This window comes from Cebus imitator, unplaced genomic scaffold, assembly GCF_001604975.1.
Source record: "Cebus imitator isolate Cc_AM_T3 unplaced genomic scaffold, Cebus_imitator-1.0 Scaffold695, whole genome shotgun sequence".
NCBI classification, from domain to species: Eukaryota; Metazoa; Chordata; class Mammalia; order Primates; family Cebidae; genus Cebus; species Cebus imitator.
The window spans coordinates 278,269-304,897 of record NW_016108010.1 but is presented as its reverse complement, the minus strand read 5'-3'; the positions used below and the strand labels follow the sequence as shown (position 1 = coordinate 304,897).

General features: G+C 32.7%; 1 protein-coding gene across 4 annotated transcripts in view; it reads right to left on the bottom strand.

Annotated features, from left to right (window-relative positions):
* Positions 1–26,629, bottom strand: part of TMTC3 (transmembrane O-mannosyltransferase targeting cadherins 3) — a 53,285-nt gene that overhangs the window by 8,254 nt on the left and 18,402 nt on the right. For all 4 annotated transcript variants that reach the window (XM_017518656.2, XM_037734962.1, XM_037734963.1 and 1 more), the window contains exons 5-12: positions 25,444–25,559; positions 24,834–25,006; positions 19,022–19,274; positions 12,948–13,096; positions 10,935–11,055; positions 9,441–9,552; positions 2,805–2,908; positions 1,414–1,583 (exon numbers count right to left, since the gene is read on the bottom strand). In XM_017518656.2, coding sequence (XP_017374145.1) covers positions 1,414–1,583; positions 2,805–2,908; positions 9,441–9,552; positions 10,935–11,055; positions 12,948–13,096; positions 19,022–19,274; positions 24,834–25,006; positions 25,444–25,559 — 1,198 coding nt within the window. The remainder of the gene's footprint in view (positions 1–1,413; positions 1,584–2,804; positions 2,909–9,440; positions 9,553–10,934; positions 11,056–12,947; positions 13,097–19,021; positions 19,275–24,833; positions 25,007–25,443; positions 25,560–26,629) is intronic.

Sequence of the window (26,629 nt, the reverse complement as noted above, 5' to 3'; positions counted from 1 at the left end):
ATAATATGACCATTCTTAAAAAAAAAAAAGTCGGGCATTATGGCTCATACCTGTAATCACAACACGTTGGGAGGGTGAGGTGGGCAGATCACTTGAGGTCAGGAGTTTGAGACCAGCCTGACCAACATGGTGAAACCCTGTCTCTACTAAAAATACAGAAATTAGCCAGGCACGGTGGCATGTGCCTGTAGTCCCAGCTACTAGGGAGGCTGAGGCACCAGAATCACTTGAACCCATGAGGCAGAGGTTGCAGTGAGCCGAGATCACACGACTGCACTCTGGTCTGGGTGACAAAGCAAGATTCTGTCACAAACAAACAACAAACAAACAGAAAAAGGACTAAAAAAAAAAAAAAGCTGATTGTGTAGAGTGGGAGGGACTTGTCTGACCTGTAGATAGCTTTGAGGAACACACTTAGAATTGAGGACCAGTTAAGAAACCATTACATAAATCTTTCTAGTGTGGTTGTATTTTCTGTTAAAAAATTTTAAAAAGTAATTTTGCTTAAATAATTATTTTTACATATGTACAAATCATATTTAAGTAGTGATATGAGAGTTGTTCTTATTATATACTACTATTAATTAGCACAGGAATAAAATTAAAGGAACAACAATTAATATTCTCATTAAAACAACTTCTAGAATAAATGTTCAAAATATTTTTTTTTAATGCAGAGATTGTTAAACAGTTCTTTATGGGTTAATACATGACAGGTCTTATTTACAGATACAAGCCTGCTAAACTCAATGGGTTTCAAGAAGTACTGGACAAGGCAGACCAAAAACAATCCCAACTTAAAAACAGATTATCTCAAAAACTTAAATTCAGAATGTGTTTCCCCACAGAAACAATGTTACAAATTATTATTAGGTTTCTGCATCAGGCTACAAAACAAAGTTTTAAAACACATTTTCCCTCAAAAATAATACAAATTATAACACATACATAAGAAAATAAATGAAGTTTTAACATGTGATGCCAGACAACATTTTTTTGCTGAGAACCAAAATGTTTTCTTTGTCCAAGGCATCAATAACCAACCAACTCTAAAAACTTAAGAAAGTTCCTGAGAGTTTGATATTAGAAGAAACTATTAAAAAACATAAATTTCAGGTGTTAATTTAATTAGGAAAAGAACAATTTTGGTGATGGGAAGAAAATGAAACTGAGACAGAGCTATTTCTACCCTTTTCTTAATATAAAACCTAAGGCGGCTATTATAGGGATTCTCTTTGTTAATTTCAAATCAATAAAATCTGTCAGTCTAAAAAGCTATGCCCTTCTATGTACTTGATTGCTAAGATTATTAAAAATATAATTTTTTTCAAAAGAAAGCCAATTTATTCAAAACGTACATGCAGATGCAGTTTCAATATTCTATAATGATAGATCTAAGGTGAACTGGAATACCTGCTAATGTAAGCCTGCTTGAAGTCGGGCCTCATGCTTATTGCTTGACGGTACAGCTGATCTGCTTCTTCCAGTCGGGACTCATTTGCTCGGATCAGGTTAGCCAGATTGATATAAACATTTAGGTGGTTAGGGGCAATTCTGGCTGCATATTTTTTACCAGGAATAATCTGTTTAAAAGAAAAGGCATTTTCATGATTCGATATTTCAGTATCAAAAATCAAAAGTACATATTTCTATTGGCTAATTTAAAATAACATAGAACATAGTATAAAAAATACACTGTACTAAGATCTGGGTTCTATTCCTGTTGTGATCAAACTTAAGAGACCTTGACTTCTAAAAGTTCTGATTTGTTTGACTTCACAAAAAGATGCAAGTAAAAAGCTTACAATAATCCACTGAGCTGGCATAAATAAAAAAATATATCTTTCAATGCCATAAAGTATTATTTTATTACATTATTGAGGATACTGTAAATAAAATATTATCTTTAGATTTTTATGTGCTTTCTTTTACATTTTTATGATTTATTTTTAATAAAGTAGTAAAAGTAGCATAGTCTTATGTCCTCAAAAAAAAAAATAGCTTAAGCTCGGCTGCATTTTTCTCAATTGTAGTAATATTTATAGTAACATTAATAGTGATTGGGAAGTTAAATTTTTTAAAAACAAGGTTGAACTGTATAATATTTTAAGGATTACTTTATTCTTTACCTATTAGTTTAACTGTATTTATTATTGGTTTTGATCATATCTAATTTATTGTGTTCACTGGAAGTTTGGATCCATATATATTGTATATTCTAATAGCCTTTACTTAACCTTAATAATCAACTAGAGTGTTTAATTTCCAAACTTCACCAGAAAAGGAAGTCCTTAGTATTCTGGAATAAAATTAACTACTGTATTGTCACAACCGAGAAATATTTTGCTGACAACATGAAAACTGACATAGAGTCAGATCTTCCAACTTTGATACTGTAATGTTATATTTAATGAATCTTATGTCATTATAACTGATGGACACAATATAGCAAGAGATGTATCTACTAATTTTATCACTTTTATTCATTTGATAGGAATAATGTTGAATTTTATGATTAATATACATAAAATCATATTTGTGTAAAGTCATATAACTTGCTAATAACTCATAATCAAGAATACCTAAAATTCACACTTTATGAATTCAGTTTTTACAATGGACTATAAAACAATTTTAAAAAATTAAGTGAGCTAGAAAAATGTAATTATTTAAACAACTTACAAGAATAGATGATTCATCTGACACTTTACTTTTGTATCAACTAAGTGAAGAATTATCCTTCTAGATAATTTATTCAATATGGACATCTAGTAGATATGACATAATAAATTATGGCAACTTACTTGAGGCATCAGTGATTTAGCCATCATGTAAGATTCTTCAGCTTCTTTGGTTCTATTTAAATTTTTATAAGTTCTTCCTACATTCATATGGGCACCAATGTCATCTAAAGTTTTAAAACAATCATTTGTTGGCAGTATACAAATGATGTATTAAATATAAATGAAATGATTTAATATATTTGATATATAAACAAGTATTCAATATAACTAATGAGAAGACATGTTTCCAGAAACAAATATACTAGGCAAAAATGCAAAACCAGGCAACAGGTCCTGCTTCTTCCTTTAAGTTCCTGAAATATAACTTGTTATAACTTATGACCAACAGTGTTCACAAAATCACTTAATGAACCATAAAGACAGAAAATACATACATAGTATGAAAAAACTATTTGAAGGGATTTTTGAAGGGTTGAGACATACCAGAGATAAAGGTAATGAAGTAATTATTATCACCTTCCTTCATTGTATTTTACTATACTAACGCTTGCTTTCATTTACTTAATCTCATAGCTTAGAAATTCACTCAAGAGGTATGGCTCAACTCTACAAGTGAAAAGAATCATCAGGATATTTAGAATTACTTCAAGTGTTATAACAAATATGCATCATGGTGGAACAGGGGCAAAAAGAATGAAAAAACTTTGCCATTCAATTTTTAAAAATTTTTGTGATTGTGGTTAGAATGAGTATAATGGAACATAATGATAATAGTATTACTTAAGATGCAGTGGCCCACCTCTCTTAAATGATAATAAACTCCTTAAAATTTATTTTAGATTTTTTTTAAAGGTTGTGTTAATTTTAGAATGTCAGGAGCTTATGTCTCATTGTCTGATGTGGAAAATAAAAATCCCAGCAAATGTCTTCAGGGATAGGAAAAAAAAATGCAGTTGAAATAGGGAAAATATAAGGATTCATCATACAGTAGTTTTTTAAACAGACAGATTTCCCAGTAAATATTTCAATGGTTTGAATGATAGAAGGAAAGTAGAAGATCTTAAATCAGCCAATTTTTACTCAACATGAATTTCTAACAGACATGAAAAGGTTCATTTTGATTACTACTTGCCTGTGACACCAATTATTTTGCAATTGTGGAATAATTCTCTGCCTGCAACTCCTAGAACTCATGCGGGCCAAGCATGTATATCTTGGGCATTCTCCGAGTAACAGTCCTAAGATCTTATTATATTATGTTTTAGTCTGGCAATTGTGTGCACTGCACAGAAACTGGCAGAGGCAGACCAGGTGTGATTAGAGATAAGTTTAGGAGTAAGGAAGTTGATTTTTTTTCTTTTAAGATGTATTGTTGAGTCTCATGTAGCCTGGAGGGGTCAAGAAAAAAAATGTTTAAGCTAGCCATTCTTAATCCTGGCTACAAATCAGAATGCTTGTGTAGTTTTTAAAAATTCAGATACTTTAGCCCCACCTAGCTCCATCAAAATATAATATTCAGAAATAAAATCTGCAAAAAATATGTTTATAAAAAGTGTCAAAGGCAATTCTGATATAGAATCCAGACTGCAAATCATTGTATTACCGATTGAATATAATATATACTGTATAGTGACTAGATCAGGGTAATTACTTACATTACATGCCTCAAAACATCGCTATATATCCCATGAATACGTACTATTATTGTCAATTAAAAAATATGGAGTCTTTGCTTTTATATAACTTTCTTTTTTTTACACCAGATAAATCCATACAACATGTTTATAGAGCTCTGAATACTGTTTAGGAAAAGCTAAATTACATAGAACCTGAAAAAAGTAATTATACACTAAGCATTTAAAAAGAAACTGAAAATTTGGAAAAATAAAAGTGTAATTATGTCAGCTAAGTATTTAAAATGTTACTGAAATTAGCCCCAATCAATGTCAGAAAAGATAAAAAATGAGGCAAATTAACATCCACTGAAATCATGTTCTTAGAATTATGGCAAGGAGATATTGTCATTAGTGTAGACTTCAGATGCTAGAGTACAGCAGTCCTATGTTTCAAAGAATAGAGATGTAATATACAGGTATACTTTAGCATCAGAAAGGCCACTCGATACAGCTAATAAAAAGACATAATTTTATGAGTACCTATCCAAAACAACAGCAGCATTAGTTAACCATCTGGATTTTAATTCAATTGTAAATGAGGAACTCACAAATCTCAAATGTATCCTGTTTGTCAATACTAGGTTTCTATAATCAATTAAATTTTCCAGAATCCTAGTTGAGTATATTTCACTTCTTATCTCTCCTCACATCTCTAATAACATATTTTCACTAAGGAAACAAAAGAGCAGAAGGGAACTTACCATCTCACTGCTAGGTGTTATCAACTTATCTTCATGAATGTTTCCAAGTGTTTATTAATAGTAACACACATCTGTGTGCAAAGGCATATACATAGTCTGCTTTCCCTCATACACCTTCTCTCTTATCTAGGGCCAACCAATCTACTTATATACTAGATCACATTGCCTTTTCCCACTTAAGAACTTTGTTCACGCCATTATCTGTCCTGCCTATCCTGCAACACATTCTCCTGTTGCAAAAATATCTGTTCTTCTGTATAGTAAGCCATTTTTTTTTTTTTTAAATTTTAAGATGTATTGTTGAGTCTCATGTAGCCAGTACTAGCTGTCCAACAGTGAAGCAGTCTCACATTGATATAGCTTAGGCATCTATGTTGCTTTTCATTATTTCCTGTCCATAAAATTATCAATTTATTTAAAAAGATAAATTTATAAATATTTGGAATCTCCTAGGAACTCTCTATCCTTCATAACTATAGATGTAAAAATAGTATTTTAACAAATCAAAAAATATATAATATGGATAAGTCATGATCAAATGGTATTTTACCAAAGGCAAGGTTGTTCAACACTATAATCAATGTAATCTACTATATTAACAGACAGAAACAACACAATCTTATTTATCATCATCTCAAATGGTGCAAAAAAGCCTTTGACAGAATCCAACATCCATTTGTGCTAAAAGTTCATCCATATGTGCAAATGAAGAATTAAGAAAGGCAAGAGAGTTCTCATATACTGCTGGTGGGAAACACATTCTTTGGAAAACAATTTAGCAGACTTTTAAAAAGTTAAACATACACAAATCACATGACCACGCCATTCCTCTGTCAGGTTTTAACTAAGAGAAATGAAAACATACAGATTGGTACATGAATGTTTGTGACAGTCATTATTTGTAACAGCCCCAAAGTACAAACAATGCAAACATCCACCAGCAGGTAAACAGATAAACAAACTGTGGTATATCCATGTGAGGGAATACTACTCAGCCACACAAAGGCATGGGTTTTTGATTCATACAACAACATATGAATGAGTAACAAAAAAATGTGCAGCATGAAAAAGCCAGGAAAAAAAGAGTGTCCATAGAGTATAATTCCATTCATATACAATTTTAGAAAAAGCACATTATCTGCAGATAGAAAGCTTTTCCCCAGAGAAGGCTGGGGTGAAAAGAGGTAAGATGGAGGCATTAGAAAAGGGTACAAGGAATTTGAGGGGTTGATGGATATTTTCAGTATCTTAGTGTGGTTACAGTCTCACAGGTATATACATATGTCCAAAATTATCAAATTATATAGTTTAAATATGTATAGTCTATTGTATGCCAAATGTACTTCAAGATTGCTACTAAAAAGGTTACAACCCAATCATGTCTTTGCATTACTGCAAAATCCTTCTAAATGATCTTCCTGCTTTTCTTTACTATTTTCTGCATAGCCAGTGATACTCAAAATTAACTACACCAGAGTATATGTGCAAAGGTTGCTCTCTCAGTTATTTTCATCTCTTAATACTAATCTCCCATATAGCCTTTCTCTGACCAATTTCTAATGTCTATGCCCCTTTTATAGCTTTTATCACTTTCATGTAAGTAAATATACATGTGCATGCATATGTGTGTGCATATATATATTTTGTGTGTGTGTATATATTTACACATGTGTATTTGTTTACTTATTGTTTATGCCTTTACTTAGAATGGAAACTCCATGAAGGCAGGAAATTTGTTTTATTTACTGCTGGAATCCCCAGCACTTAAAATAGTGTCTGACTCATGGTAAATTCTCAAGTAAATGCTTGATGAACAAATATACCTACAGAGCCATTTGCTATTCATTCTCTTTCGGCCTTTTTCCCTGAACTGTATATCTCTTCTTTGCCACCTCCCTTCCTAGTTCCAGTGAAAATAATGTCATTAATATTTACCAGATCATATTTATTGAATATACATTATTGACTAGAAACTGGCCTAAGTCTTATATAACCAGTATTTAACATAATCCGTACAAAAGAATGGAGATCTTATTACTCCAAACTTACAGACAGAAAACTTAGAGTGACGGAATTTGAGAAAAGGTGTGATGCCAGAGTCCATTAACTAACCATCACACTAGCTGTCCCTTTTTAGCCTTATCCTGGTCACTGTCTTGCCCCCTCTAACTCTAAAAATACAGTAAAATAACATGTCGTTTCATCTGTCAAACCCATCTAGGAATAATACAGCTTAAAAAATCATGGAATAAGCCAAGAAACCTCTAGATGCCACATTCAATGTTTCTAAGTTTAAATGCTTCATAAAAAATCATAATAAACTGGTTTACTTGCTTTTCTACTCCATGGTTTATTATTAATAGAAACAGTAATTATCAAAGTGTGATAGTGAAGTCAAACTGAAGGAGAAAGGTTTAGCAAATATCTCAAAAACAGCAATTAGTGACAATTGGCAACGAGGGGGGAAATTATTTAAAAACTGAGAGTCCATACCTGCAATATCCTGTGATAGGCGCACTATTCACTAGACAAAACTGAATGTGTACAGACACACACCCACACACTTAATTTACTATTTACAACAATGCTGTGAGACAGAAATTACTATCGCATTTTAGAAACAAAAAAGAAGAGTCTGAAGGGGCCAAAGTAACATCTCAGTCTCAAAACCCTTGTGCGCCTAACAAAGATGACTGCGTCTCAAAGAACTCCTAAAATCTAATTAATCCATGTACTATGTATCTCAAGACTTCAGAAAGTAATGAATTAAAATATTTAGTGACTGTTGACTGTGTATAGGACCCTGCTTGATGCAGGGGTACAAAAATGATTCAGATGTTCATGCTACCCCCGGGAAGCCCAACAGTTTAAAGAAATATTTTAAATGAATTTGTATTTAAATAAATAAAATATAGCACTAAATAGAAAATTAAAAATACAGGAAAGATATGGAGGAAGTAAAGGGGTTTTATAAATGAAAACTATTTGCTTATAGCTAGAAAGATATGAAGAGTTTTTACAAGAGAAGTCACTGGAAAATGGGAGAAAAGGCAGGAGGGAGAAATTCTAGTCTCAAGGAAGAATATAAACAAAGGTAAAGAAGTAAGGAATATTAATTCCATATTCCAAGAAAAACTAAACTACATGAACGGCTAAGGGAGATAAAACTGAAAGGCTAGACCATCAGTTATATTTCCAAAACTTTTTATTCACCTTTCTCTAATAGAAACTTAGCTTTGTTTTGGAGACATGGTTACCTTTAGCTTTGTGTTCTTTTCTATCCTTTGTGACGCTGTGCCTGGGAGAAGAACAGATATCTTCTTCCGTGATCCATGTTGCCACTTTTGGACAATTCTCTCTCTTTTTTACAATCACTTATCTCTAATTGTAATTTAACTCTATTACCCACTATTCCTATCGGTGTTGTAGTCACCAATTCCTGGATCACAGATCCTGGCTCCCTGTTGCTTTCTCTAACATTACATTTGTCAAAATTCTTAATGATTTAGTGATTTCATAATCCATATAGATATTAATCTTTGAATACCATGGTCTTGATGTCCTTTTTTCCAAATGACTTACACCTTCTTTCTACCTTAGCTAATTAGTGCAATGGTCATAACTGTACTTACTAGAAAAAAGTAACAGTGCCTGACACTCTGTACCCCTTCAAGGATATTTGGTAATGTGTGGGGATTTCTTTTTGGTTGTCATTCTGAATGGAAAATAATGACAGCATTTGGTGGATGGGGGTCATGTCTGGCACATATCCTGTAATACAATTCTGCACTCCTACTGAAAAATACTGTGCTCTAGCTACATCCTACTCTGATAACAATAATTCCTCAGATTCACTGATCCTCTCTCATATTCTTTCTTAGCCAGCTTAGATTTGGTGTCTCATCATTTATTCACTCCTTAAACCCTTTCTTAATTAGTAATATACAACTGACAAACTTGAATCCTATTTAAGAGAATTTTCTATGCCTATGTCATCATTATTATAGCTAACAAGTTGCAGAAGAAAAACATGTAACCATACCAAATTTATTTATTTATTTTTTTTGAGATAGAGTGTTGCTCTGTTGCCCAGGCTGGAGTGCTATCAATACAGGAGTGAGCCACCAGCCTGGTATCAAAGTCAGATATTAAGTGACTATTATATGTAATCCAATTCAAAATAAGCAAGCACTAAACTCTAGTATTCAAGTCACTTAGAATAAAGCTAGAAAATAAGCTCTATCTTACTTCCCCCAAGGATAATCAAAACTTTTTTTTTAAAATAAATAAAATTTATGAATTTAATTAATAATACCTACCTGGCTGAACATGGGTAGCCTGTACGAAGTATTTCAAAGCTCTCTCAAAGTTCTTTTCATTTTCCAGAGCATGACCCACATTATTCCATAGTTTGGCATTATTTTTATTTACCTTAAATATAAACGCAGATAGAAATAAGTTACACTTAAAAAAAAATGACTCCAGTTCATACAGATATTTCTTTGGTATACTATTAAAAGAATGTTCTATGGAGATGTCTCTGAGGATGATGCAGGAGTCAAATAAAGACTGCTTCACCAAATTTACTCTCCCTGCACCTCAACACCAACATACTAAAACCACAGCAGTCTTATTTCATTCATGTTATATATTAACATTTTACAGAAAATTTTATTTGATCAAAGCATAGCAGTGTTTCAAAACTCCTGCTCTACTATTTGTATTTTTAGGAGCAAAAGTACTGGAACATGAGAATATGTTTAAATGTTGCACTGATGACTTATTTTTAGACTTGACATATTTAAATTTATTTATGTAATCCATTATGGTAATAGAAGCCCTGAGATTAAAGCTCTGAGTCAATATGTGCTTTCAGAGTTCACAGATTACTGTGGTGTTCTTGCAGATAGATGATACCTAGCCAAGTAACTAACTGCAGTGGTTGTGGCTATAGGTTCCAACCACCACTCTGGGAGTGGGTATAAGCAAAATTCTGGAAAATTATGGAGTTACACTGGTAACCAAGGAGTATGGATTAATAAGCATGGTAATGAGGTCTTACTTGTTGGCAGACTTCTGAGCTGGAAGAGAGGGCAGAGCTACTGAACTGTGTAAGAAGAGAATCATCTGATCTTAAGTAGATGTGATATCAAGAAGTCACACAGACTACTGGAATGAGGCAGCAATTCAATAAAGCTAAGCAATGAAGACTTAAGAAATAGCCAAAAAGAAGTAAAAATTCAGAGATGTGAAGAGCGCTACTGGTAATGGAGAGCTTGAAAAAAATCTTTGCTGATACCATTAAAGAAAACACATTTTTGTTTTTTAAAAGACATTTTCCTAATTTATGTTGTCTTTTTTTTTTTTGCTGTGCATTTTATTTTACTGAATTGATGGCATTAATTATAAAACTCACCATATTATAAGTCTATTAAGAAAGAAAAAATGCCACTAATTTAAGATGCTTTTCACTGTGGGACTTATTTGGTTTCAGAGATCTTAAAAAGGAAAATATCGTATATCTTTAAAAGCAATGAAATATAGTATTCTGATTTAAACATTGTGTCATTTGAACTTCTAATAGCTATATAGCATTTAGGGAATTATCATATATGCTTTGAGCGTATAGCTAAGTATTATTCAGAGCACTTAGTTATGGTATATATTAAAGAACAAAGTATTTTCATTAATCCTTTGGGGAATTACTTAATATTGACTGTTAAGTATCTATTTGAAAAGAAAGTTAAAACAGCTTAGAAATCGTTCCAAGAAATCACTGATAACATACTTTTTTGTCATTCTGAACACTTTACCTTCAAGGCTGACATAAACAATGTATATTCAGACTCCCAATCCCAATTTCTGTGAAATGTTTTTAAGGAATGAGTGAGTATCACCATAGACAGACAAATCCAGGATAGCTTTTTAAATACACTGTTTAAGAGAAAAAAAAGCAAAACAAAACAAAAATTGTCTTATCACCAAAAGCATTTTACCTTTTAGAACATAGGTAACAAGTATCTTAAATGCTCCTAAAATATCTTTTGTGAATTTATTCTAATTCATTCTAATATCACCCAACTTTAGAGGAAACAACATCAAAAAAATTAAATACTGTGAATATGACCTTCCCGTCAATTGCATTATCTACTCTAATATTGGCCTGTATTTCAAAAGCTGTTTAGATTAAATGATAAAAAATGGACAAAACCAATTTTTAATTGTGACTTTTTACAATTACAGTCCTTTGTGCCATTTTCTACAACTGAGTATTCTTAATTGAGTTTAGTAAGGGGTCAACCTTATCTCTGGTCACATTTGAAAATGTTTTACTGACAATTTATACCAAGACCCCAATATTCTTGGTTTATTTCTCTACTGTAAAGCTAGAATTGTCTATTAAAAGGCACAGAAAAAGTAACTCTTCATTAAACAGAGGCAAATTACTTATACATCTTTAGGTTAATTATTTGAGGACTCAATTCCTCACCTATAATTTTTATCATCTCATTTAGCATTAATAGTCTCTGAGTGTGTTTTTGTTTCTACAACATGGTTTAATTTCTTTCACTGACAGATCCAATTAACGACGACACACAAGTACGGATGAGAAAGAACATGGTCACTGGAAGCAGTCAGATGTGAATCTGAAATAAGACTGGTATATGCTAGCTGTGTGATCTTGGGTAACCTGTATGGCTTCAATGTTCGCATCTGCAAAGTAGACTTAAGGAGTGTCAAGATTAAATAAGAAAACAAATTTAAAGTGTCTATCATGGCCCTTGGTACATGACAGGCATTCAAGAATGGGTAGTGATTATAACTGGATATATGGGTAGAAGCTAAGAGAAAAGGTTTGGTAGATGGCAGTAAAAAATTGCAGACATGGATGAGATTATCTGTGGAAAATATGCGGTGTGAAAAAAGTGGCTGTAAGACTTTGAAAAATGTAAATATTCAAAGAGCTGGTACAGCCAGAAGAATCAGAGCAGATTGAACAGATGTGGAAGAAAATCAGGAGAAATACTCTTTATATACACTAGGGAAATAAACTTTAAAAGTGTTGACTTAGTTTAGCCACTAGGAGGCACTTTGTTTTATGTTTAATAGAGTGAAGTAGAGAGAAGTCAGAATTCTGTGGGGTGAGGGGTGACTGGAAAATGAGAAAGTGAGAGAAGTGACCATTTCTTTTTCACGTTGCAAATTCAAATTTAATATTATTACATTAGAATTACTTGACCTTTAACAATTTGTTTGATTTGCTAATTTCAGTGCCACAGCATAAGCATACAATGAGATAATACCTGTAACAATTACAGTTCCTAAGCATATATACAGTGTGACTATGCTGTCCCTTAACTGTTAGTTTGAGGCAACTAGGATACAAAGATTATAATGAAGATAGTGATGACAGCAACAAATTGTGGACTGCTTACTATATGCATTTTATGTATATTAACTCAATATGACTCACTTAAGTAGGATGACTATTATCTTAGTTCACTGAATATGGAAGTGGCAATGGTCATTTGTGACTTTATTCTCAATAACATCCTTGTTTTCATTTGGGTCTAACTCAAAGTTTGTTCTGTCTCAGGCTGTAAAATAAAATTACATAAATATGGGAAAGAATACAGAGTAAGTAGGTGCTGTGGAGCTTTCCTAACTTGACTTATAAGACAAATGAGGAGACTATTGAGATGAAAAACCAAAAGATACAAAAGCATGACTTAGAAAGCTGCACTAGATACAGATTTAAATCTTTAAATGTGTGACACTTAATTCCATAGTTAGTAAGCATTACATGAACTGATATTTAAATTCACCTTTTTGTTGATATTTTCTGCCATCCATGGGCTACCAAAATACAGAATCCCATGCTGGGAACATATAATACTCGCTCAGCAACAACAAATCCAACTGGAAAAAAAAGGTTCGATGCAGGAATAAATGGTAATGCCATTAAACAAAGTGCCTAGGAAGAAGAAGATTTAATAATTTATATTAAATTAAGAAATGTATGGGCATGATACTCAAATCCAAATATTTTATCATTTAATTTGGATAGCATACTGGTAAACTATTTTTAACACTATAAGGAATATTAACTTAAACATAAAGAAGGCAATTTAGGGATGGCATTAACAAACATCAGCATATATGTAAGCAAGGTGAAATGGAAATCGTGAATTCTAGAAGTTATAATTAGAGGGTATCTGTGAACTTTCTTTGAAAACAAGATTTCTAGGTGTGCACAGGGGTGATTACTCCTTGAAATTAAAATCCGAACCATTACAGCATTTTAAATTTGAGAAGCATAACAAGCTGTATCTCACTGGTTTTCTGTAAAGAATATGCTCGCATAGTAAAATATAAAAATGTTAATAAATGAAAATACATCTTTAAGCAAAATTAATAAAGGTTCATTCAGTTAAATAAAAAAGTGGAAGTACTTTTTGAAATTATATCCAAACAACTCAAAAAAAAAAAATGGGCAAAGGAACTCAATAGATATTCCTCAGAAGAAGACTATCAATGGCTAACAGGTATATGAAGAAAAGTTCATCACTGTCATTAAGGAAGTGAAAATTAAAACCACAGTGAGCTATCACCTCACACCAGTAAGAATGGCTATTATTGAAAAGACAAAAGATAACATATGTTGGCAAGAACATAATGGAAATCCTTGCACAGTGTTGATGGGATGTAAATTAGCATTGCCATTAGGCAAGCAGTATGGAAGCTCACAAAAAAATTAAAAATAGAACTAACAGTGATCCAGCATTCTCACTACTGGGTATAGATCCAAAGGAAATGAAATCAGTATGCTGAAGAGAGATCTGAACTCCCCTGCTCATTGTAGCATTATTTAATTTACAATAGCCAAGATATGGGAACAACCTAAGTATCCATCAATAGATTACTGGATGAAAAAAAATGTAGTATATATATGCCTTGGAATACTATTTCACCTTAAAATGGAAGGAAATCCTGTCATTTCTGACATGGATAAACCTTGAGGACACCGTGTTAGAAGTCAGTCAGCCACAGAACGACAAATAACACATGATCTCACTTAAAAGTTGAATTTATAAAAATTGACTCATAAAAGTAAAGTAAAGGGTGGTCACCAGGGTTGCGGGGAGAAGGCTGGGGAGAAGTTGGTCAAAAGATATAAAATTTAAGTTAGGAGGAATACAAATAAAAAAATAAATAAAAATTTTACACATCTAACTTATGTGTGTGGTAAAAATAAGATGACAATTAAATATGCTAATAGGTTTTTCAACAAACAAAACCACAGAGGCTGATTTAAAAAAAAGCCAAACATGTCAGTTTTCACAACTTTACTACTTTAAGAAACCACATTATATCGGAAACTGAAGGAATGAAATAAGGTGTTGTTCAGACGAGACAGAAGACTACTCACTCTGTACCTTAACGTTACTTCATATAACATCCTGAAAGGTTACATGTATTTAACCAGAAGCTTAGTGTATGCATAAAAATAAAACTGCCTCCGTTTAAATCAATAGTCTTTCATTCTGTAAGAAATTCTAAAATTATTGATATAACACTGAATACTGAAATGAAACTACATAAAAATGTTCATATTTCTTACCATTTTGAAAATGGGATGACATGTGGCTTCCACATTATAAACCACAAAATACTAGCACAAAAATAGCTTGTGGAGGAAATAAGCTTGGTCGTCATTAGAACACCTGTTTCTATGGACATCTGTATCCAAATTTTGTTACCCTGATTTGTTTTATAGTATTTAATTTAATAAACAAGTTAAACCTTTAGCTTCACAAGTTTGAGACTCTTCTAACGGGCTGAGGGGGAAAAAACGTCTTTTTTTCTATTTGACTTAATTTGTGAAATACACACACACACAGAAAAGAATACTCTCTCCACAAATGTTCACATGTTAATGAATTGTAATGAGGCAACACTGAATCTGAGAAAAAATCACTACCATCAAACTGCTCACCATCATATCAATTTATAGGTCAGAAATTTCAGTGTTTTTAAATCAAAAAAGTAAGAACAACTAGGAATGCATAGAATTGCTTTCCATTTCCCAGAGATGCTTGACAAAAATAATCAGTAAAACATGTGAAACAGGTAAAGTTCCTGAATATGTACATAGTTCATTAAAAAAAAAAAATTATACCTATTAATTAACGGCCACCCTAAAGCAATTTCATTTGAAGGAATTAAGTGTTAAATTCACTCAAAAGTGTATTGTAGACTGATGCATTAAAAAAAAAAAAAAGAAAATCTCTCAGGAAAAATCTATAAGTTCTGGGATAAAAAATGTCTCTAATGATTAACCTATTCAGAAGTCCTAATATGCTCTCTAATAATGTATGCCAACACAGTTAACCAACACTACCTTGTAATTTCCTTCTTCCAGTAATATAAACTGTCCTTAAGCAGAAGGATATTAGTAGAAAGAGCAAAGAGTTTGAGATAAACCTCCTTTACTTCTCATTTCCTACACATAATGTAAGGCAAACCACTCAGCCACCCACCTTGAGACTTTTTATTTTTATTTTTTAAAGACAAGGTGTCAGTCATCCAGGCTAGAGTGCAGTGGCATGATCAGAGTTCACCGCATCCTTTAACTTTTGGGCTCAAGCAATCCTTCTGCCTCAGCCTCCCAAGCACCTAGAACTACAGGTACAACTGTCATACCTGGCTAATTAAAAAAATTTTTTAGAGATGGGATCTCACTGTCTTACCCAGGCTTGTCCCAAACTCCTGGCCTCCAGTGATCTTCCTATCTCTGCTTCCCAAGGCACTGGAATTACAGGCATGAGCCACTGACCCCGGTTAGTTCTTTACAAATAAAATGGGGATTAACAACTACTTACATTATGCTGTTGACATATATATGACATCTTATCTAATACGTGCTTAACATGTTATTCTGGTCCTTGGTAGGTACTCCTTTGTTCTACTTATTCCTTCTAGAGATCTTCAGAAAATATCACCATAAAAAAATAGCACATTTATTAGGACTATACCCAAAGCTGAGTTATGGCTTAAGGCCACAGCTGTCCCATTTTGATATACATTTTAAATTCAGCTTACATTATATACACCATCCATTATTTTATTTGATGAAACCTTAATTCCCCTACCTCTCCTTTTTTTAACCTTTCTTTTAGCAAAATTGAAGCTTGGATGTATTCTACCATTTATTTACTGTGTCTGTATTTACCAGAGTACCAATGTGCTGCTAGAGAAAGTCCCAAAGCTGAATAGATTAATATCATCATAAAAGCAATCACCAAGTTCAAATTTATCCTTAAGACTGTTTAGGATTTCTAGGTTTCTCTGGGAAGTTCCACTCTTCTTGACTGTTTTGAATCATCATTACTTTTCTCAAACATTTGACCCATGTCACTTTCAGCAGGCAACTACATTTCCTAATTTATAGAGAAAGCTAAAGCCATAAAACAAGAATTTCTTCAGTATCCTGCCACTAAACCTACCAACATCCACATTCGTTTCCTTTCTTCTTGGGCTGTCTCTTCTATCTCAGGCCAGTCCTGTGCTCTGTATCCCCTGCTCCTCATAAACTTCACTAACAATTATCCCTTCTCCAATTTATTAACCACTTTCGAATCAACTGTATTCTTCTTATCTATATTTAAACATGCTCTTGTCTCTCCAGCCTTAAAAATCTTTAATAATACATCTTTTAAGCTACCTTCCCTATTTGTTTATGTAACTCAGGTACAAAACAAGTTTCCATGATCTTAGGAAAAGATTTTGTTGTCATAGTAACAAGTAGCCCACTTAACCAATCATTTCAACTTAATAAATATGTTCCTGCAAGCCAACCCATCAGAGATAGCCACATTCCTCTAAGGCCAGCTGAGTAGCTGAGTACTCCAATAAAAATGCTTCTATATGACACCAATCAACAGTCTCTCCCTGACATCACTCCCTCCTACCTACCAGTGCCAGATCTCCATGCTTCCCCCATGCCCCACATAAGATTCGCAGTCTGTCATGCTTGTCACTGCCTGAGCAGCATAGTCTTCCCTTACTTAAGGAGGAAATAAATCAAGTTTATCCCATCCTTTGAAACAGTCAAAATTAAATTATCTCTAAAGGTTATCTATACCAGCTGTCTTCACTTGCTCATCAAATCACTCACTCCACGGAACAAATTTCATTTAAGTTACTACAGACTAAAAGTAGGTCCAATCCAACAGATTCTAGATCTCACTTTCCCCTTCAAGAGCATCTGTTAGTGTTAACCATTTGGTCTTTCTTAATACACTTTCCTACCTTTCTGTTCATTTGGTATGTCTCCTATTTAGGATCCTTCTCTTCAACATCTAAATATAGGAATTTCTCAAGACCTAGTTGCAGGTTATCTCTTCTTTTCACTGTATTTAGCCCACTAAACTGTTTTCTGGGGAAGAATTAAGACCAAATACTCTAAGGCTTCCATTATGAGTATGAGTGAACGTCTGCGCATCTAGAACGTTAACAGCTAGTTACCATCTTTGAAAGAACTGACAAAACCCCAGTTGAGAAAGGCTGCTCTATAGCCTCTTCTACAGTCCACCTTATCCTGGTTTCAATTACCATCTCTATGCTAATGAATACAATTTCTATATGTAGCTTAGGTATTTTCTCTGAACTCCAGACATAAAGTGCTGTTTAAAATGTCCAATGGGATATTTCAACAGTAACTCAAACCCAACATGTTCAAGGATAATAGTAAACAATCTTTCAATCTACTCTGTATCTCAGACATTTAAATTTCTCTGGAATGTAAGCTCTCTAGAAATGTGAACTGTGTATCATAACCTCAGTGCCAAAAATGCTGTACTGTATGAAGGGTAAAGTCTTAAGTTTTTATTGAATAAATGAATCTAGTGGCTATAGCAAAAAATTATGCATTTACAATGCATTAAACATACTTTCTGACATATAATAAACACCTAAGAAAATGCATTATTGCCTTCAGTAAATTTTTCTTTTTCTTTTTTTTTGAGACGGAATCTTGTTCTGTTGCCCTGGCTAGAGTGCAGAGGTGCTATCTTGGCTCAGTGTAAATTCCACCTCCTGGTTCAAGTGATTCTTGTGCTTCAGCCTCCTGGGCTAGGATTACAGGCACCTGCCATCATGTTCAGCTACTTTTTGTATTTTTAGTAGAGATGAGGGTTTCACCATGTTGGCCAGGCTGGTCTTGAACTCCTGACCTCAAATGATACACCCGTCTCAGCCTCTCAAAGTGCTGGGGTTACAAGCATGAGCCAATGCACCCGGCCTGTCTTCAATAATCAAAAGGAAGAGAAAACAAAACTCTTATGAGTATGAAGTGAGGCAGGCAAGAAATTAGAAAAAAAAAAAGAGTACAGAAAAACAACACCCCCCCAAAAAAAAACTTTTCAAATAATCAGAGTTCTCTGAACATAGTAAAAGCTAAGGTATAATAAAAACCTTGCTCAGAAGAACTGAAAAGCTCTATATTTCTAGTTGTGTATCTTATATGATGTTCTTCTCTCTGCCAAGAAAACAAATAATATATAATATAATCAATTTCTTCAAAAAGTGTACAATCTAGTTGGATAAAGGTAAGAAACAGAAAAAAAATAAACCCAAAAGGGCTCCTTCATGATTTCAGAGTTCATACCAATTTAGGAAAAGTCAATAAGCTTTCATTTTTACATGCTGAACATACGTCAAATTATGCCTGAAAATTAACTGAGAATTTTGGGATACACTCAAATATGTTTACAAATCGGGATGCTGTTGAACAAAGAAAGGCATGCTTCTAAAAAAATGTTTTTGCTGAATTAAAGGTAGTTTCTTACTTATTCAACTGAATGTAACATCATTTGGAAAGTTAAGAAAAGTTTCTTACCATTAAAACAGTCTTGGAGGCGTCACCAGAGTATCTGAGACTGAATACTCCCAAAGCCCCAAGAACACAAAAGAAAGTAAATGTAGCCAAATTTCGAATATCTAGTAATGACTCTATAAGTGGTATTGTTCCCATGGTCCAATCACAGCAGAGCTCTGAAGGATTTAATAAAAGCCAAGCATTCACAGGAAGGAGGTAGTTAAAAGTTAGCTGCCTTGTAGGAGTTGGGCTTACAGCAGCTGGGTTATCAAACCTGTATAAAGAATAAAACAATGATTACAAATAAAAATTTTAAAATACAAATTTATTTACATAAATAAAATACTGAACTATAAAGATATTTTATATATCATCTTATTATACAGAAGACACAGACATACGTCATGTGTAGCTCAGACTCTTGCTAGAGTTCAAACTATCAAAACTTTATGAAATGTCTACTTCAGAGAAGTGATATTTATGAAGGGTTGTTTGAAAGGCAAGCAGGTCATTCATTTTTGTTTATTATTAGAATAATTTAGACATGTACCTATAACATTTCAATGCTGCAAAAGTGTTCCATTAAACCTTCTGATTAAAAGTAGTAACACAATGTTGAAGATTTATTGTTGTATGTTTTATATGAATCACTTTTGAAAACACTCACCAATGCTTTCCTACATGAGACATTTCTTTTAGAGCTAAATGCTAATTAAAAATTAAGCTTCCTAGAAAAAATTAGTATGTTTTTCTCCTGTCATAGACAGAGAAAACTGTATCACCTAGAAGCTTTCTTCCCTCTTTTCTTTGACTCCTAGGAAACTAAAAACCAAATTTCTAGTACAAAGTAGTAACAGTGTAGGCCTATGTAATAATTTGTGTCCTACTTTTTCTCTTAGTAAATACTAATGTAAGCTTATATCATAGTTTATCTTTTCCCAGGCCATGACATATATACATTTCATTAGTTTAGACTGTGTTCTAAATTTTGTTGGCTATAATATATAGTACTTTAAAAACCCATTATCTCATTTTAAAATGAGTAAGTCAAAGAAAAATCAACTGCTACCACTTATTTGACTTGATTTTCTAAAAACATATCAAATAGCTGATAAAAATAAATACTATATGAACAAACAGTATCATTTCAAAATTTTCATACTGAATCTTACAACTTACATATTAGTTTTCATATAAAAAATTATAGTCTGAACTTGAATTCTCAAAATAACCAGCAGACCTGAATAAAAAGTTATCTTTTTATCTATAATTCACTATTCAGAGTTTAGTTTTAAAAATTAACAGCTTATTTAGGATAGCTGATTTAAAAAAAGAGTTACTGTCAGAATAAATCAAATCATATTAAAATCAACTTCAGAGGATAAAAGAATAAAATTTATACATACTCATACTCACATATATACAGAATTCTGAAATGCTTTATTTGGAAAATATATATACACATGCTTCAAGCATCATATTCATACCTATTTACACATAAATACATTCATACCTATAAACCATATTTTTAGACTGTAGATAGGGAAATAAAAAACAGTTGATTCAAATTCCCTAAAAGGAATAATAACAGAACAAAACAAACGAAACTAAGAAGAAGGAAATACAAAGTCTATATATAAACAATTCAGTCTACTCTGTTTCTAAGACTGTAATATCTGCATGAGTTTATTTTAGCATGGCTAGACTCAGAGGTAAAACTTCAGGACATTAAAAATTAATTATTCTTTAAAGAAAAAAAATGCTACTGAGTTATGTGAAAATATCACACAGTTTTGGATTTAAAAAAATTATCTGAATAATTTTATTTATTATTTAGAAAAAAAATTTATTCTAACCAGTGCCAATAAAGCACTATCATGTAACATAACGTGAATACCACGTTTTGTTAAAAATAAAACGTGGTTAAAAATAAAAGTTCTTGCAAGTAATGCCAATAACTTAAAATTGAACAGGGAAGTAGTATAAATTTCATTTTAAATTTTAGCCAAGTCAGGTGAAATGAAAAAAGGCTAAATGTTAAAGCAGAAAAATATAATATACAGACTTAAAATTCAGTGTATCTTCTCCTATTTCTAGCATTAAACAACTAAAAAACTATATAAGAGGTATAATTTTTTTTTTAACATACTGAGCATAAGATGAAAAAGGACTTCAATACCTGAGAGAAGAAAAACAAATAAGAGAGACCTATCTGGAAAGAGTTTAGTATCTGGATAGTTCTTAAGTTGGTAAAACAGCAAGAGGGAACCCAGGCTGAGCCCAGCGGATATACTGAATTGAGAAAATGAAGCTGGAAGCTCTATGAGTGCAGGGGGCTAGAATTAGTGAGGCAGAATCCTGACAGAAGAAAGCTGCTGAGAAAGAGAACTTGAGACATTTGCATGCAGAGGGTCTCTCTCCAGTTTTCAACATGAGATTTTTTTTTTTTTTTTTTTTTTTAGACAGTCTTACTTTGTTGCCCAGGCTGGAGTACAGTGGCACCATCTTGGCTCACTGCAACCTCTGCCTCCCAGGTTCAAATGATTCTTGTGCCTCAGCCTCCCAAGTAGCTGGGATCAGACATGCACCACCACGCTGGCTAATTTTGGTACTTTTAGTAGAGATGAGGTTGTACCATGTTGGCCTGGCTGGTCTTGAGCTCTTGACCTCAAGTGATCCACTCACCTTGGTTTCCCAAAGTGCTGGAATTACAGGCATGAGCCACCACACCTGGCCCAATATTGATCAGTTCAAATCAGCATATATATGTGAGGAAATACCTATGGTGGATGTAGTGGGTTGAATCATGTTTCTCCAAAATTCATGTCTACCCTAACTTCAGAATGTGGTCTTATTTGAAAATGGTTTCTGCCAATACAATTAGTTAAGATGAGGTCATACTAGGTTAGGGTAGACCCTAAATCCAACAAATGGGGCTCTTATAGAAAGAGAAGAAAGAGATATATTAGAATAAAGGCAATGTGAAGACAGAGAAGACTGGAGTGATGGAGCTATAAGCCAAGGAATGCCAAAGACTGCTAGCAACCCCCAGAAACTAGGAGACAGTTATGGAACAAATTCTTCCTCACAGCCTCCAGTAGGAGCCAATTGTTTTGACACACCGATTTTGTATTTCTGGCCTCTTGAACTGTGAGGGAACAAATTTCGATTGTTTTAAGCTATCTAGTTTGTAATTATTTGTTATAGCAGCCTTTGAAAAACTAATACAATCAGAAAAAAACCTCCTGAATGTATTGGAGCTAAAAATCCCCAAATATACAGAATCAGGAATAGTTCCTTGGCAGACAGTGTGGCAATCTTCATAATGCATAGTTCATATCAAATAGTCAAAAAGGTCTTACATCAGTAGTGAAGTGAAATTAGTCTCATCCTAAACGCTGTTGTGGTCCCATAAAACAAAGCTTAAAAGCAAGATTGAAGGATAAAACATTTTCCAAGTAACTTAAATGCATCCCAGAATAAAACTCAAAATTTTTAGAATACATTGAAGTAAAATTCACAAATGGCAACTGTTCAACAATTACTGGGCATACAAATAATCAGAGAAATACAATCTATACTGAAGAGAAAATTTATTCAATAAAAACTGATTATGGAATGACATAGATGATAGAATTAGTAGGCAAGGACATTAAAGCAGTACAACATGCAGAGATACAGAAGATATAAAAGACTCAAATCAGACTTGCTTCTGGAGAGGAAAACAGATTCTAAGGTAAGACATAATTAGACAAGGATGGGCACAGTGGCCCACGCCTGTAATCCCAGCACTTCGGGAAGCTGCAGCAGGTGGATCATGAGATCAGAAGTTCAAGACCAGCCTGGCCAAGATGGTGAAACCCTGTCTCTACTAAAAATACAAAAATTAGCCAGGCATGGTGGCAGGTGTCTATAATCCCAGCTACTGAGGAGGCTGAGGCAAGAGAACTGCTTGAACCTGGGCGGCAGAGGTTGCAGTGAGCGAGATTGCGCCACTGCACTCCAGCAAGTGAGGCTCCGTCTCAAAAAAACTTAGACAAAATTAAGGGTAGATATTGCGTAAAAAAAGATTACTGAACTTGATATAGCAAAAGAGACTATCCAAACTAAAAATGGTAAATGATTGAGGGAAAAAACCAACATCAATACAACAACTTCAAGAAACTTAAATAGACTTAAGTGATAAAAGAAAGAGAAGAAAAAGACAAGATGACAAAAATATTTGAAGATTAGCTAAACATTTTCCAAAATTTACACAACATTAAAACCTATGGATTTCAAGAAGCTCAGTTAACCTAAGCATAAGAAACATAAATATATAAGAAACAATAGTAAAGAGAAAATATTAAAAATAAGCATAGAGAAAAAATCAACATAACATATACTAGCATAAAGATAAGGATGAGAGAGGTTTTGCCACTGAAACAAGCCAGAAGCCAGTAGGTTTACATTTTCAGAATATGGAATGAAAAAGTCTGCAGAATTCTCTACCCAGAGAAAATACCTTTTAAAACCAGGTACTTTTAATAAAGAAGTGCTAAAGAAAGTCCTTCAGGAAAAAGGAAAAATAATACCAGATAAAAATCTTATCTAACAAAGGAATAAAGAACATTGGAAATGGTAACTCCAAGGTTAATGTAAAATACTTTTTAATTATTTAAATTATTTTAAGACAACTGTTTAAAGCAATGTATGTTCAAGGAAAACATATGCAAACTGCACAAAAGCTAAGTTTTACATATATAAAATGCATATTATATATATTTATGCTATATATGCGATTATTTATATATTTTATAATATATAAATATACATATGTATATATTTTAAATTAGAATATTCCTTGAAGGTAAACTGTGATAAGCAGAGGATGTATTCTAAAACCCTAAAGCAATACTAAAACAACACAAAGATTTATAACTAATAAGCAAATAAGGAGATAAAATGAAATATTAAAAAAGGATCCAAAGGAAGGTGGAAAGAGAGGAAAAAGGAAGGGAACAAAGAACAGATTGGACAAAGAGAAAGCAATCTTAGCAAGATGACAGATTTCCATCAAACTGTGTATCAATAATCATATTAAATACAAATCAATGACATATCCCATTTAAAAGTAAGACTAAATACATATCCCATTTAAAAGTCACATTAAATACAAATCGATGACATATCCCATTTAAAAGTCAGATTATCCGACAGAACAACAGAAGACCCAATTGTATGCATACAACAAGAAATCCTCTTTATAAATAAAAGTATAGACAGATAAAAAGTAAAAAGATGAAAAAAAATATACCACATAACACTAAGGAAAGACAGGTGGGATAAGACAAAGCGAATTTCTGAGTAAAGACTATTATTAGGGATGAAACTCATTTAATAATGACAAAGGGATCAGTTCCACAACATAATCTGAGAATCCTAATTGCTTACGCACTTAACAGCAGAGCTTCAAAAACACATAAAACAAAAACTGACAGAAGTGCAAGGAGAAATAGTGAAATCTACAAGTATAGCCAGAGATTTCAACATTGTTCTCTCAATAACTGACAGAATGAGTAGACAAAAATCACTAAGGATATAGGAGACTAAATCAACACTAACCTTAACCAGTTTGGGATGGGTCACTCATTATCTTTATTGTGGGGGCATACATATGTCAAAATGTACCAATCTGTAAATCTTAAATATATGCAGTTTAAAAAATGTTAATTATATCTTACTAAAACTGTTAAAAAACAAAGTAAATAAAATACTTTCTGGAACATTTATGATCATTTAAAATCCAAAGTTTAAAAAAAAATTGAGAAAATAAAGAACCAGAATGTCATACCTGGTGAATACTGGAAGTTGGGATTGAATGACCTGGACTCTAATCACAACAAGTAATAACGTACTGAACATCAAGACGATGAGTTTTACTAGTGTCTGCAGCATAGAAAATGGAATACTACCCTTTCCACGGAGAAACTGTCCAGCTGTAGTACATAATAATGGCAAAGTATACTGAAAAAGAAAAGAAACGTTTTAAGCAACAAATAACAATATACCACAATGTTTTCAATACTGTAGTGCTTTCTATTGCAAGATTAGATACAATTATAATTATAAAATTAATATGGAAGAATGTGTGACGCTAATAACAAATACAACTGAGCTCAATAGTCTTAACCAATAATAAATTGTACTGTATAGTATTACTGCATACTTTTCCAAACTGCCTAATGATTCTGTTATTGAAACTTAAAATACAGTTATTAAAACACTGAAAGTGTCATAAAATGTTAAGTAATATTCAGTAGGTATGAGAATAAAACATGATTTCTGGTATTATTATTGGTAAACATCAATGTATATAAAACATTTAGAAAATAAATAAAATCTAATTTAACTAGGATAAAAGATATCAACAAGAAAATTCATATATTGATATTTTTGCTTACCCCCTGGGCAATAAACACTTCATACACACAGCAAATTCCCACAACTGTTATTCCCTGTTCTTTACACAATGTTGCAACAGCCACTAAAAACACTGTCAATGCAACTGGAGTCCATACTGCAGTTTGAGAAAAGATAAAAATTTAGAAAACAATTTTATAATATCAAAAAAAGATATTTTAAACTTTACTTGTGGTTCCATAACTATATGAGTGCTTTTTCCCATTAATAAATACTATACACTTTTAAATATATTTAAATTTTATAATTTTTGCTTTATACATTCAAAGCAAAATATCAACATGTATAATTTGAACTGAAAATTTTTTATAGAGAGAAAAATTATTTAGTCAAATACGAACTTTTAAAACGAAGACAGGGTGGTGAATTTGGAGAAGAGAAATTTACAGATTTGATTGTCACAATTAATGAGCTATCAATCTGAAATGAAGACAAATTCCTGAAATTATGACATATATCTTTATACTTTATTAAATTGATAAACTACTAAAAACTGAAAATTTACAATTATTGGGAAAAGTAGGGTACCATTCACTCTCTCTCTCTTTTTAGACAGGGTCTCACTCTGTCACTCAGGCTGGAGTAAGTACAATGGTGTGAACACAGTTCACTACAGCCTTGAATTCTGACGTTCAGGCAATCCTTCTGCCTCAGCCTCCCAAATAGGACTACGGGCATGTGTCACCACATCTAGCTTTTTTTTTTAATTTCTGTAGAGACAGGATCTTGCTATGCTGCTCAGATTGGTCTTAAACTCTTGGCCTCAAGCCATCCTCCCACCATGCCAGGATTCCAGCATGAGCTACTGTGTCCATCTCATTCTCATAAAAATTAAAATCAAAGTGGTTAACAATAGGCACTTAAATCAAAACTATTCTTCAAAAAATTTGCAATAGACTATAAGTTCTATTTAAACGAAAAATGTACTTCATCTACATTAAATAAATGCCTATGATGTAGCAGTAATTTGATTAAAGAGTAATGAACTGCAAAAGTAATTTTGTATCTACTACTAACTTGCTTGTGAGTTTGGGCAACTTTTCTGAGCTTCAGTTTTCTTATGAAAAAATATGACCTCTACTTCTTTTCCAGTTTAAAAAAATATCTGGTAGTATGACTGTATAACCTCAGATTTTATTAAGAATATTAACTAAAGCAAAAATTCAA